Source organism: Bos javanicus, chromosome 25, assembly GCF_032452875.1.
Source record: "Bos javanicus breed banteng chromosome 25, ARS-OSU_banteng_1.0, whole genome shotgun sequence".
Classification (NCBI taxonomy): domain Eukaryota; kingdom Metazoa; phylum Chordata; class Mammalia; order Artiodactyla; family Bovidae; genus Bos; species Bos javanicus.
This window is the reverse complement of record NC_083892.1, coordinates 19,673,745-19,688,378: the sequence shown is the minus strand read 5'-3', so window position 1 is coordinate 19,688,378 and position 14,634 is coordinate 19,673,745. Positions and strand designations below refer to the sequence as shown.

The window sequence follows — 14,634 nt, the reverse complement described above, 5'->3', positions numbered from 1 at the left end:
ACTAAAGAGCCTCTTGATGAAGGTGAAAGAGGAGAGTGAAAAAGTTAGCTTAAAACTCAACATTCAAAAAAGGAATATCATGGCATCTGGTCCCATCACTTCATGGCAAACAGATAGGGGAAACGATGCAAACAGGGACAGACTTAATTTTCTTGCTCCAAAATCACTGTGGACAGTGACTGCATCCATGAAACTAAAAGATGCTTGTTCCTTGAAAGAAAAACTATGACAAACCTAAGCAGCATATTAAAGAGCAGAGACATCATGTATGGATGTGAGAGTTGGACTATAAAGAAGGCTGAGTGCCGAAGAATTGCTGCTTTTGAACTGTGGTGTTGGAGAAGACTCTTGAGGGTCCCTTGGACTTCAAGGAGATCTAACCAGCAATCCTACAGGAAATCAGTCCTGAATATTCATTGGAAGGACTGAACTGGAAGTCCAATAATTTGGCCGCCTGATGCAAAGAGCTGACTCATTGGAAAAGACTCTAATGCTAGAAAGATTGAGGACAGGAAGAGGAGGAGGCCCCAGAGCATGGGATGGTTGGATGGCATCATTGACTCAATGGACATGAGTTTGAGCAAACTTTTGGAGGACACTTAGGGAAAGGGAAGCCTAGGGTGCTGCAGTCCAAGGGGTCACAAAGAGTCAGACATAACTGAGCAACTGAACAACAACAAACAGATGAGGAAACTAAACTCAGAGGTCAAGCAAGAAGTCCAAAGCCACATAGCTCAAAAGTGGCAGAGCCAGAATTTGAACTGAATTCTGGCTTCACCCCTGTATTCCTTTCACAACATCTTTATTAATAATTTCCCAAGAATTCAATATATGATATCATATATACTCACTTTTATTTTAAATCAAGAGACGGATGGTGAAAGAGGAGCATGGAACTATTTTTTGGTTGGGAAAAACATAAAGAAAAAGCATTCAGGTAATTTTTCAAGCACAAACAAAACATCTACAGCAAAGCCTAAATTAGAAGCCAAGTATCAACAGAAATACTCTTCAAGTTAAAAACACTTAATTTGTACCATTTGTACCCCAACTGACACACAAAATACTATTTTCCTCCTTATTCCATTCATTCATAGGGACCTTCAACAAACAGTAACCACACTAGCCAGGACTAACGGTCCCTCTCATGGGGGTTGGATGAGGAACCTTGGATCCAGCGTATTCTGTTTCACTTTGCTTTCCCAGGGAGAGATCATTCATCCACTACAAGTTCCTTATCTTCCCCATGTCTACTTCCTACCATCGCACACCACACAAATCACACATCCATTCATGCACTCATACAAATCTTCCTCACCTCCACTGAGTTAATTCTATCTCTGGATATTCTATCTCAAGAAATCTCTTAAACATACATTTTCTGCAAGTCTTCTTTTTCTTCCTCTGCCAGGGCGATTTATAAGTAAAAAATGACTCAGAATATTGTTGACAAATGTTAAGAAGAATCTCAATGAAGCACTGCTGTCACATAGAAGAAATCTCATGTTTTAAAGTCAAATTGACAAAGGATCAGAGGTACAAGGTATTTCTACTTTTTAACTTTTAAAAAGCTTTTTATTAGTAATGTAACTGTATTGCTTTCTACTATATTTTTTTATACAGAAGTAAATAGTTCAGTCATGACATGGTCTTACTGACTAGCCTAGTAACCTAATTTCTGTATTGACCCAGAGAATCAACTAATCAACCTACAAATTAACTTTCACCTTAAAATACTTTTCAAAGTTGGGAATAACTAGACAGTAGCTGGACCTTACTTTCCAAAACAAAAACCAACTGACATGTAAAAAAATTATGAATTTTGTGGACATACAGCTATTGAAAGAAAGCCATTAAAATATAAATATCATATTTGTGAAAATGAGACATGACAACCAGGGATGCCAAATCCCTCTTTCCTGATTAGCCCCTTTCTGCTTCAATATTTTACTCTCACTTGAAATACAACCTCTAAACCAAAATCATCACTTCTGCCCTTAAAGCGGCTCACTGTCCAAAGTTCCCAATTCTGTTCCCTACTCCAGGTTTAAAGACTTCGTGTCAACCATAACACTTCCTCTTTCCTGCCAAGCACAAAATGGAGAGTGCTAAGGTATAGAGATCAATAAATTTTATGCCCTGTTCTTTTTTTATATATAAAATTTAAAAAAAAATTATTTATTTTTGTCTGTGCTGGGTCTTTGATGCTGCGTGGGCTTTTCTCGAGTTGTGGAGAGTGGGGGCTACCCTTTAGTTGCGGTGTGAAGGCATCTCATTGTGGAGCACAGGCTCTAGAGTGTGCAGGCTTCAGTACTTGTGGCACGTGGGCTCAGTAGTTGTGGCTCAGTATAAAGTACACACTCAGTAGTTGTGGTGTGTGGGCTTAGTCGCTCCATGACATATGGGATGTTCCCAGACCAGGGAACGAATCTGTGTCTCTGGCAATGGCGGGTGGATTCTTTACCACTGAGCCGTGGAGGAAGCCCTATTCTTATAGAACTTTAAAAATCTACACTAGAAAGCAGGGAAAGTAACATACAAATAACCATAATACAGATATGCTACCATGAAAAACACACAAGAGGGAAAAATCATGCGAGGTAGGGGATCAAAAAAGATTTTTATGAAGACAGCAGTTGACATATGCTTGGAAGATGGGCAGGACACTGAACGGACAGGAACTGCTAAGTATGAGAGCATCACACTGACAACAGACAAAGATTCAGAGATGAATAAAGAGATGACAGATTATATTTAGGAAACAGAAAGTAATACAGAGGGGCTGGAATGTAGATCCATGTAGGGAAAAAGTAGGATCAAAAGTTGGAAAGATAAGCCGGAGGCATGTTGTGAAGATCATTAAGGGCCTTCTGTGCTATGGTAGATGAAGGGTCACTGAAGGTTTCTGGTCCAAATATATGCAGTGGTTAAAAGCCAGGACTCTGGAGCTAGATCCAAATCTCAGCTTTTCCACTTAGCAGCTGTGTGACCCTGGGCAAGTTACTTAATTTCTTTGTATCTCTGTGGGGCTAATAGCAGCGCTTAGGGATGTTGTGAGGATTAAATTGGTTCACACATGTAAAAAGTGTCTAGAAAAGTAGCTGTCATAAAGCAAGTACTTATAAGTATTTGCAACTATTTAATATTACCATCCTATCCTTTAGAAAGATAAATTTAGCAGCGATGTATAGAAATGAACTGAAATGAGTCTTCCCAAACACTTTACAGGTTTCTCAAAGATAAAATACTTTTTCATTTGCTTAAAAGAAATCCCTCAGAATATTTAGTACAGTTCCTTACAGACCACACGTATCTTAATAAGCATTTATTTTGAGACTGTCTGTAATAAAGTACAGTGGTATAGGGAATATCTATGTGAAGATTTAAGGAATACTCACGGTAAATGAAAGATTTCTTAAAATGGATGGTAATTTATAAGTGAAATGGTCATAAATGAAATGGCCTTGGAGATCTTTGCCTTACTTTGAACATGTCCTATTTTTGAAAAAAATTTCTGTATTATAGCTGAAAGTAGACCCAATAATGTTCCATATAACTTATTGTGAATATACCACAAATGGGGAGACCCAATGAAATTCCCCTCTCCCATTTTCTTACTTGACCCAACCAACTGCATTTTCTTTACTTTTTTTAATCTCTAATGATAGCAGTATACGGTCTCTGTTGAACAGATCTATATTAAAAGTCAACAGCTGCCTTTTTGCTCAATATACGCAACAGCAAGTGTCAAAATACCAAATGTGACCTTTTATTTATAGCAAAGCTAGTAAAAAGAGACACACAAAAAGTGCAGTCTTTTCATCTCAATTAAAAAGAAAAAAAAAGCAATTCAAAGAGCTGTCAGTTTGCTTCAAAACTGAAGTCATAAACTGAAATGTAAGTAAACTATACATTCTGGTTTATACATACTCATAAATACATGTAAGTATCATTGATAGCAACACCCAAATCTTTATGCTTCTTTGTCAACTCTAAAGCAATAAATCCCAAAGGACTATTTCATTCTACTTGCCCATGGCATTTCCAGTAAGCATATTCAATTTAGCTGTGACTTACAGGAAATAAGAGAATACATAATAAATTTTAGAGAGGTATGTTATTGAAAAGTGATTTTGACCCAAATACTTAGTTTTAGGTACTTGGATTTTCAAGGATCCTTAGGTTCCCTCATTCTCTTATTTAACCTCTCTACTATTTCAACAATACGTTTGCTAAATATTGGGCTTCCCTGGTGGCTTGGACTGTAAAGAATCTGTGTGCAATGCAGAAGACCCAAGTTCGACCCCTGGGTTGGGAAGATCCCCTAGAGGGAGTGGCTATACACTCCAGTATTCTTGCTTGGAGAATTCCATGGATAGAGAAGTTGGTGGACTACAGTCCATGGGGTCACAAAGAGTCAGACTCAACTGAGCAACTAACACTTTTTCACCTTCATTTTCAAGGATCCTTAGGTTCCTTCATGCTCTTAGCTAACCTCTCTATTTCAACAATGTTGTGTTAGTTAGCTATTCCAACAGTAACTTTGCTAAATATTACCCTTTCATTAGTCTACAGTCAATAAAAAATAAAATAATGTTACCACTACCCATAATTTATTGTTACCAAGTAGAGCACGCTTTTTAAGCATCAAACTTATCAGCAGCTACTTGCTAGCTGGGCAAAGAATTCTAAAAAGCACCTGGAAAAACATGTGTAACTTCAGAGCTTAACAATAAAACATTCTGACAACCAAAAAAATATGAATGTTATGTTTATATAAATAATCATAAATAAGTAAAGTTGTAGATATGAGATTTACACCTATATATTACCACTGCTGTCACTGTACAACCTAATTTCTTGGGTTATTCAGAGGATATAAAACAAGGTCACTATGTAAACAATTATCCATTCAAGTTGCATGATTAAGCTATTTATAACTCAATAATTTCATGAACAGCAATACTTTATTACATGTCTAAATTTCCCCTTAAGATTATGTAATATGGCCCACTGCTTAAGTATGCACTGAAGTGGGGTATGGAAAAATTCATAAACTCTCAGGTACATTGAAGAAGCTAATGACAACTACAAGAAATTTTATTTCATAAATGAAAACTGAAGAATTTTCAGTTGTACTATTTGCCAGGTTTCTATCAAGAAACAACTCTCTCATATATCTCAAACTTATTTTCAGCCTTTGAGGTGAGACTAATTGACTATACTCTAACTGAAAGCTTTACAAATCACTATGGTCCTTTAAAAATAATTTGGGAAATATATGATTTTCATAATTCGCTGCAGATACTACTCTTTAACATATTTGTTGTTCACTCAGCGAACCAGTCAATCTTTAATATATAGAACAGAAAGTTGGGGTCTGAACCTGTGCAGCAATTTGAAGTTCTACAAGAGGTATTAACCATATCTGAATGATATAATTTTGATTAATAAAAAATCATCAACTACAACTTGTCTAAGATCAATTACATGGCTAGCAAACTGTGGGACTGGGATCTGACTACATGTTGATCTAACCCAAAACCTGTGTGCTCTTTCCACTACGGTAGGCTGTCTTTCACTTAGAAAACCTCTTTAGTCTGTTCCAGAAACATATAAACTCATGCATTCCTTGGTTTTGGTACTTACATATATCCCATGAAGTTCACATCACCACTACAACTGACTTCACAGTCTGTATTCCTGGAAAGCTCCCTTCCCCAAGCTGGATTTCAGAAATACTCACCACAGACACACTATTGCCTTAAATCTCTTTTTAGAACAAGGCAGGACACAGGTAAATAAATAAAACAGATAATACAAAAGGGAAACATTTTTAAATTAGAATGTTTTGACCTTTCATATAACAATGACTAACATTTGAGCATTTGCTATATATTAGGCCATGTGCTAATTCTTCATACGCCATATTTTATTTTCTCACAACCATCCTTTGAGATAAATATATTATTTCCAATTTTATAGCTGAGAAATCAAATTACATGCCCCAAATCATAAAATTCATAAAAAGGGAATCAAAAAACCGAATATAGATACGTCTGACTCAAATCTCATGGGACTATTTTACTACACTACAACTCCAATACAAACTCAACATTTATAAGGAAAGGGGTTAACAACAGAACTATTTTAGGTTTATACTAAGCTGAACAGTGGAGGACTGATGTATATTATTCCTACATGCCAGCTTTGAAAGGGGTTCTGGCAGCCAAGTGAGGAAGAACTCAACAAGTCTGGTCAGTCTAATAAATGCAACGGCTGTCATCACTCTGTAATACCTTTTTCAGAATTTCCTTCCTCTTAGATTTTTCTACTCTCTCATGACTTCTGTCTATGTTCTTGGTCCCAAATTTCCCTTCACCAAATCTTTTAGGTCAACTAGTTTATATCCTTTATCCTGAAGTGCCTATATCTCTGTTGATAATAGTAAAAAGAGGGGCTTTTTGGAACTAAGGTTGTAAAAAAAATATATAAATGCTTTGTTCAGGAAATCTCATCTCAAATTGGAAAATCTGGACTATGCTGTGAAATTCACAGTATTATAAATTATTTCAAGCTTCAAGTATGACCTGTGAACACTGTAAAAAGACTGGTCTTTGAATTTTTATTCAAAGTTCTTATTTGAAATAAGAATAATAAATAAATAATAAATAATACTGATGATGTTACTTTTTTAAAAAATCAAGGAAAAAATTTTATACCACTTTACCATTATGAAGAAGTGGTATTCTTGGAAGGCAAAAAATTTACTGGCCCCAATATCCATCAACTGATGAATGGATAGATAAATGGGGATACACCACACAATTTGGCAGTAAGAGGAAATGAACTACTGATATTTGCTATAATATGGATGAACATTGAAAACATTATGTTAGGTGAAATAAGCCAATCACAAAAGACTGCATGATTCCATTTATATGAAATACCTAGAATAAGCAAATCTACAAAGACAGAAAGCAGTGTGCCTAAGAACCAGGAAGTTGGCAGGTGATGGCGAAGGGATCTGGGGTTTCTTTCTGGAGTACTGAGAATGCTCTTAAATTGACTGTGGCACAACTTTATGGTTATACAAACCACTTCACTGTACACTTTAAATAGGCGCATCTTACGGTTAATGAAATGATGTCTCAAAAAGGCTGTTTTAAAAAAGAAATTTACTGGAAAAAAGACTCAAAAGGCCATTGAAGAAGTTTTGTTAATGCTTTTTAAGTTAAAAAGAGCACAATCTCAAGATTTTTGCTCTCTGAGGTAAGCCAGTTTTGTCCTTCTCTACAAGTCACGTCCAAAATGATTAACACGACACAGTTCTAGATAGTTTAGTTTAACAAATGAGGTTACAAAGCTCCTTCGCACCAAACCAACTCTGCTTACTGAAGTTGTCACAGGTCAGGAAAAGGGCTTATCATTTAATAACTTTCTACTATTTAATAACAGATGTGCTTCGGAAGCGTTAATTTTAATGTTTTAAACCAGAGGCTACCAACTTATAGGCTAGGATTTACCTGAAGATCTTGAACTCTTATGCGACAGAGGTCAAGCCCACAGTGTCCTATCTGAGGTTTACCAGGATTTTCTGTGGAGAGAGCAGTGGTAACAGAATGGGAAATGAAACCCTTCCTCATCTTTCTCAATCATCTGCCAGTCTTCATACTTGAGAAAAAAGAAAATTCTTCCTTGCAAAAGGCTAGCTATCTCCTAGGTTTCAACCAGCTAAGGCTTTCTTCCCACTTCTGATGTTTTTATCCATGAGGGATGGGGTGGAGGTACGGCTGTTAAGAACATCTAAGTTTATCTGTGTCCCCTCACTCAATCTTTCTCAGGTCAGGAGGAAAGATTTAATTTGACTGGCAGTTTAAGATAAAAAACTGGGCATAAGTGGTCCAACTTTTTGCCCTTAGGAGCAAGTTGCCTAAAGGGAGCACTCATCTCTTTCGTTCTTTCCCACTGGAAGTCCTACAGAGCAGGTCCCCCAATCCTGCCTGGGATTGGACAATTAAGTCTGTTCAATTTTGAGGCCCAGTAAGAGGAAGCTGGAGAAGGGAAAGGCTACCCACTCCAGTATTCTGGCCTAGAGAATTCCATGGACAGTCCATGGGGTCGCAAAGAGTCGGACACGACTGAACAATTTTCACTTTCAAGAGGAAGTTACTTGTCCAAGGATAAGTCACATTCTCCAATATCCTCTTTATCAATATTAAATAATATTTGGCTCCTAATTATCTTACTCTTTTTTTCTCAATTAGTTCACAATATAAATAGGGAAGAGGATGATAACGAGACTCCTTAAAAACTCTCACATCCAATCTAATTTTAAAAAGAACAAGAGTGAAGATATTTTCAGGAATAAATACACTATGACTGGAGAAGGCAATGGCACCCCACTCCAGTACTCTTGCCTGGAGAATCCTATGGACGGAGGAGCCTGGTGGGCTGCAGTCCATGGGGTCGCTGGGAGTCGGACGCGACTGAGCGACTTCACTTTCACTTTTCACTTTCATGCATTGGAGAAGGAAATGGCAGCCCACTCCAGTGTTCTTGCCTGGAGAATCCCAGGGACGGGGGAGCCTGGTGGGCTGCCGTCTATGGGGTCGCACAGAGACGGACACGACTAAAGTGACTTAGCAGCAGCAGTAGCAGTATACACTATGACAGACTACAGTCTGAATAAGAGAACTAATTCTAGAGAGAAAAATTTTGCTTAGATAGAAGGAAGAGGTTCAAGTTCCTTCATGTGCTAGAAGACTCCTGGGAAACACTTGGAAATTTTCATAAAGAACACTAAGTAAACCCATCTAGGATGATACAGGATGGTAATAATCCTCAATGGTCGGGCTTCCCCAGTGGCTCAGCAGTAAAAAATCTGCCTACAATGCAGGAAACACAAGGTTGATCCCTGGGTCAGGAAGATCCCCTGAAGGAGGGCATGGCAACCCACTCCAGAATTCCTGCCTGGAGAATCCCATGGACAAAGGAGCCTGGCAGGCTACAGTCCATAGTTACAAAGAGTCGGGCACAACTGAAGCGACTGAGCATGCACAATCCTAAATGGTCACTGAAATCCGTGCCGTAAAGGAATGATGCCTCAGTAAAAGGATCTCTAGATCACTTACATTTATCAGGAGCAGCTTTGTTTGTTGATCTGGTTAAAAAAATTTTTTTTTCACTAAAAATTAGTCTCTTGAGGGATGAGAAAACAGTAACTGTGAGGTTAAGGTATTTGTACAAAGTGCAGGACATCCCTTTAATACTGAAACCCAAATCTCCTTTACCTCTTCTGTATTCTGGCAAAAATTTTAGCCACTGATGTGTGCACAAATTCCTACATAGGTAGTGTTCTTGAAGGGAGACTTTGCAACCTGGAAACTCAAATCTCATGCGCAAAACACCGACTCATGGGGGAAAATGTAGAAATGACTATTTAACATTGGCTAAATATAAGAACCTTAGGGAATCAAATCAGGTGATAGATGTCAAAGTGCTTCAAAAACTATAAAGCGCTACATAAAATATTGTCTTGATACTGAGTTCCAGTAACCAGTAGAAATTTGACCCTAGTATAGCAGAATTAATGTAATTCTGCCATTATATTTACTATCATTTAATACTTTTTATTACATTAATAGAAACTCCTAAGGGTCCTTACTAAAGTATCCCCCCACGTATATTCCCCGTATAAACGATATCCATTTCTGTTACACTGTATCTTTAGAGTTTATTCGTGGTCCAGTGGTTAGGAATTGGGGTTTTCACTGCCATGGCCTGGGTTCAATCTCTGGTTGGGGAACTAAGGTCCTGCAAGCCAGTCAGCTTATGGCACAGCCAAAAAAAAAGGGGGGGTGGCAGTCATCATATGTTTAAAAGTTTGTGCACCATCCACAAGCTATTAGAACAAATTCAGGAAATGCTATCACACGCAGATGAAAATTAAAGGAATATAGTTTCTCTGTATTTGGGCCAATACTATAAAAACAAATAAAAAACTGCCAGTATAGGACTTCCCAGGTGGCTCAGTGGTAAAGAATCTGTCTGCCAATGCAGGAGACACTGGTTCAATCCCTAGGTTGGGAAGATCCCCTGGAGGAAATAGCAACCACTCCAGTATTCTTGCCAAGAAAATCCCATGGACAAGAGGAGCCTGGCATGCTAGAGTCCATGGGGTTGCAGAGTCAGACAAGATTGAGCATGCCAATGCAGGGGACATGGGTTCGATTCTTGCTCCAAGATTCTACATGCTGTGGGGCAACCAAGCCTGTAAGCCACAACTACTAAAAGCCCACATGCTCTAGATCCCAGGCTCTGCAACAAGACAAGCCACCCCAATGAGCAGCCCACACACCACAAGAAGAGTATTGAGCCAAAGAGGAGCCTCTGCTCACTGCAACTAGAGAAAGCCCATGTGCAGCAACGAAGAACCAGCGCAGCCAAAAAAAAAAGTCTTAAAAAATGGTAAATTAAAAAAAAAACAAACTTCCAAACTTCCAGCATGAAACGTGGCTCATAATCTCATAGTAATACAGTTTATTACTTGGGATTTAAAGAAGTTATTTTACTCAGCTTTTTGTTTTGGAATATTTCATTTCCTTTTGTGGTAGTTCAAGTAGAAGCTGAGGAGTACAGAGACTAGAAGTTGGAGATGAGAGACTAAAAGAGGAGAAACAGTGATGGTGGAGTCCAAAGCTAAGAGGGAAGACAAATTTATTAGACTTGTGCTAAGCCTTGATGTTTTCTCACTTCCAAGCATCTAATAAAGAAATGGTGTCAGTTCTCAGTAATAAGTTCTGAGCTTCAGTTTCAAAACTGGGATTCTGACACCTGTTATAAACTCAAACAGCAATACAACGATATCTAACTTTTACTGAGCACTTACCATGTATCAGGCACTGTTCTAAATGTTTTACATGGATTAACTCAATCATTAAAATAACTCACTGAGATGTTATCTCTATTTTTACAGAAGGGGAACTTTATAGAGAAAGGCCAGGTAAGTTAACCAAAGTAACAGAGCTACTAAGAGGTAAGGTTTGGATTTGAATCCTAAACTTCCCCGTTCTAGTTTACTGCAGTGGTTTTCAAACTACATTCTGAGGAACTTTTCAGCTCCAGGAGTTCTATTTTCAAAATAGACTTTGTTCACTTAAAAAGCTGCAGTAAAAACATCACAATCAAGACTTTTAGTATGATGTTTAATGCACCAAAGGGAATCAACAACATATTAACTTTTTGCTGCCAGGTAAAGTCACTTTTTTGCAGATCTTAGCATAAAGCCAGTCCTGCCACCTCTGAAATCTTAACTGAACTTCCTGTAAATGTTTCATTGATTTGGAAAGTGTAACTCTGCACTGATTTTTTTTTTTTTTTTTTTTTAACTCAAGACTAGATCTGTTTGTTCAGGTAAAAAGTACAGTGAGCAATACAAGCTCAAACACTAGGCAAGATTCAGGTACATCTTACCACAAAGCAAAGGCACAAGAGTGAACAAAGAAACATACCACTTCATTCATTTTAAATTTTGGGGAGCTTACTGTCTGACATATTTTAACCTTAAGAAATACAGGTTAGGGAATTCCCTGGTGATCCAGTGGTTAGGGTTCCATGCTCTCACTGCCAAGGGCCCTGGTTCAGTCTCTAACTGGGAAATGAAAATTCCATAAGGCACGGCCAGAAAAAAAAAGGAGAAAGAAAAATGAAAAAAAGAAAGAAATACCGGGTAGATATGATTTTGAAAAAATCTCCGGTGTTCTTACTATCTCCTCTTATTCCTCTTGCTAAACAGAATATTTAACTGAAAGGTATCTTGAGATGGCAAGCGAAACTGATAGCGGAAAAAAAATTAACCTCCTCCATTCCCACTTCAGCCACACAGCACCAGTGTCACAGTCTGGACCTTGTGCCCCCAATCCCCTGCCCTTCCACTCTGCTGTATCAATAACTCTCAGTGACTCCTCAACTCTATGGGTCTAAGTCAACTATTCCACTGACCGTATGCCATCTGGTATTCAATGACTAAAATAGATATAACAGCTTTCTTTTTCACTTTTTCTCCTTATCCAGCTGAGATTTAATGAGCTATCATTACAATATTTTGACCGATGCCCTAAACACTTTTGCGCCTGTCATTCTGTTGCATGCATCTGGAAAACCACAACTCTGAACGAAGCTGTCCACTGGCTTTCTTCATACACTGGTGCCAGAGTAGCTGAGCACCAGAGGGTCAACAAAGCACAGGTCGGTTATCACACTTACGTTCATGACCACTGACTTCAATGACATCTCCACGCTGCTAGATAATCCTACTGTCTCCAGCTGTCTCTCACAACTATTATTTCAAACATTTTCTACTTCTTTCAAACCTTGGGACTTCTGTCCCTCCCATCTCTAAGGCAACTCACAGCTGATGACTTTGCCTAATTTAAATGAGTTGTATGCATCTTATTCTTGTTTTCTTTCAAATATAATAGAGTATAACATCTTCTCGGGAAAGTTATGAGATTACTTCTCTCTCTCTCCTCCCTCTCTAAGCTGTTTCCTTCCCATGGACATTCAGTCTATTTTATACACTGGGATTCCACTTGAAACTTCTTTACAAAAGGAGTCACTGCACACATAATCAGATTAAAAACAAGTCAGGAACTGGATGTCACACACACAACTAGTAACACTGACATTACTAACATTTTCAGAAACAAAGCCTACAGTTTCACCAAATTTGAAATCATTCTGATATTTTCTTTATATGCTTTACAGTTTAAAAAAACACATATAATTAACATATAAGATTGTGTATGTTTAAGGTGCACAAAGTGTTTATTTGATACATTTATAAATTGCAACATTACCACTGTAGCAATAGCTAACACTGCTACAGGGTCACATAATAATCATACATATTTTACACTTAAGAGGTGTGCTATGACTCTATAGGCAAGAAAAGGAGCAGAAATTCTTAGAGTGTTATTTTAATAACCAGTAAATCTGACAGCATGATTTTGTGTTACTAGGTCTAGATGGGGGAGAGAAAGGAGGAGGAAGCAACAAATGTCCCAGCCACGGCTTTTTTTAAGGGCTAAAAATACTGCAGGATAAATACAGAATCATAAGCAATACTTAAGAAGTAAGTCTGACAGCACAGTGATACATTCTTACAACAAAATATTCATGGAGGGAGTCTGATAGTCCCAACTCTCATTATTCCCTTCACCTGCACTGAACAAGCAGTTAGAAAAGAAGTTTATTCCTTTACTCCCATCAGCTCTCCTGGCAGCTGTTACATTAATTAAAGTTTTGGTCTTACAGGTCTGGGTGAGTGTGAGTGAGTGAGTGTGTGTGTGTATGTGTGTGTGTGGGGGTGTAGTTGGTGGCCCAAGCCAGGAAAAACCTGCAAAGGCATTCACCTGGGATACCCTTCAGAAAGATGCTTTCCTCTTTCCTGAGGGCACCACCTCGTCGCTGCTGCCCACAGTTCGGTGGTGTTACAGCAGGCACTGTTTGCTACTGGGCTGCCTACAACTCTAATGTGTTACTTAATTTTGTAACTAGTATTAGGATCTCGAAAGCGTTTTGTGATGCGCTGGAATGACAGATGCTCCATAAAATGAAGTTTATTATTAGGATTATTACAGCTCCGGGGCCTAAAATAAAGCAAAATTATAACCACAGAGGCTTCAAAGGGAAAATCGGAAGCCACATGCATGTCAAATACTGCCAAGTGGGCAGGGGCTGGGCAGGGGCGCGGGTCTGAGGCTCTCATCCGGCGCCCCCACCGCCACCAGCTCTCGCGGCACCATTAACCCGGTCCTGCCCGGACCTCTATCCCGGACGCCGCTTCTTAGGGTGGGGGAACAAGGGTCAGCGGTCGGCCCCGACTCCTTTCGGCCTCTTGTCGCCCGTCAGCTCTCTGGGGACCCTCACACCCCACAGGCTGCCTCGCTCCGGGCCCCAGTCTCACCGCCTGGTTTCTAATTCCTTCACAGGCGCCTCAGTTTCCTCCAAATCGGTTTCCTCCTGTCTCCCACCTTGACTTTTTTTTTTTTTAATCCAGGACGACGCTCGTTCCTCTCTCCGCTGTCCCTCAGGTTGGCGGCTGTCTCCCTTCACCCTCTCTCCCAGGTCTAGGACCACCAGCCCGGTCCAGATCTCCTCGCCCCTCGGCCACTTCGCACTCAGCCCGTGGTGCCGTTCCCTTCCGTCCGGGGGTCCGGCTCGCGACCCGCGTGTCCCCTTCGCCAGCCCCTCGGCCAGGCAGCCCGGGTCGCCTCACCGCCCCCTTCTTCTCAGGCTGGCCGCCGCCGCGCATCCTCCAGCTCCGTCTTCTCCTGAGCCGGGTCTCCCCTCCCCTCCCTTCGCCCTCAGCCAATCCCCCGCCCGGCCCCGCGCGCCTGCCGCTCGCTCACCCGCGGACTCCCCGGTGTTGATCCAGTCCGGGTTGGCGATGCTGGCGATGGCGAAGATATCGGCGGCCAGAAAGAGACATCCTGAGATGATGGTCAGTTTATCCATCTCCCCGCCCCGTCCCCCCACCCCCCGAGCCCCGGGCAGGCCGCGGCCTCACGCCTCCCGCCCCATGGGCCGCCGCCGGGGCCAGAAGACCCCACGCCGCCGCCTCGCTCCCCT

The 14,634-nt window shown here is 40.1% G+C and overlaps 1 protein-coding gene across 1 annotated transcript in view; it reads right to left on the bottom strand.

Moving 5' to 3' along the window:
* MOSMO (modulator of smoothened) overlaps positions 1–14,556 on the bottom strand; it is a 75,993-nt gene extending 61,437 nt beyond the window's left edge. Inside the window, exon 1 of the mRNA XM_061401384.1 lies at positions 14,415–14,556. Within this exon, the coding sequence (XP_061257368.1) occupies positions 14,415–14,520 (106 nt within the window). The 5' untranslated portion in view covers positions 14,521–14,556. The remainder of the gene's footprint in view (positions 1–14,414) is intronic.
* Positions 14,557–14,634: the final 78 nt, after the last annotated feature.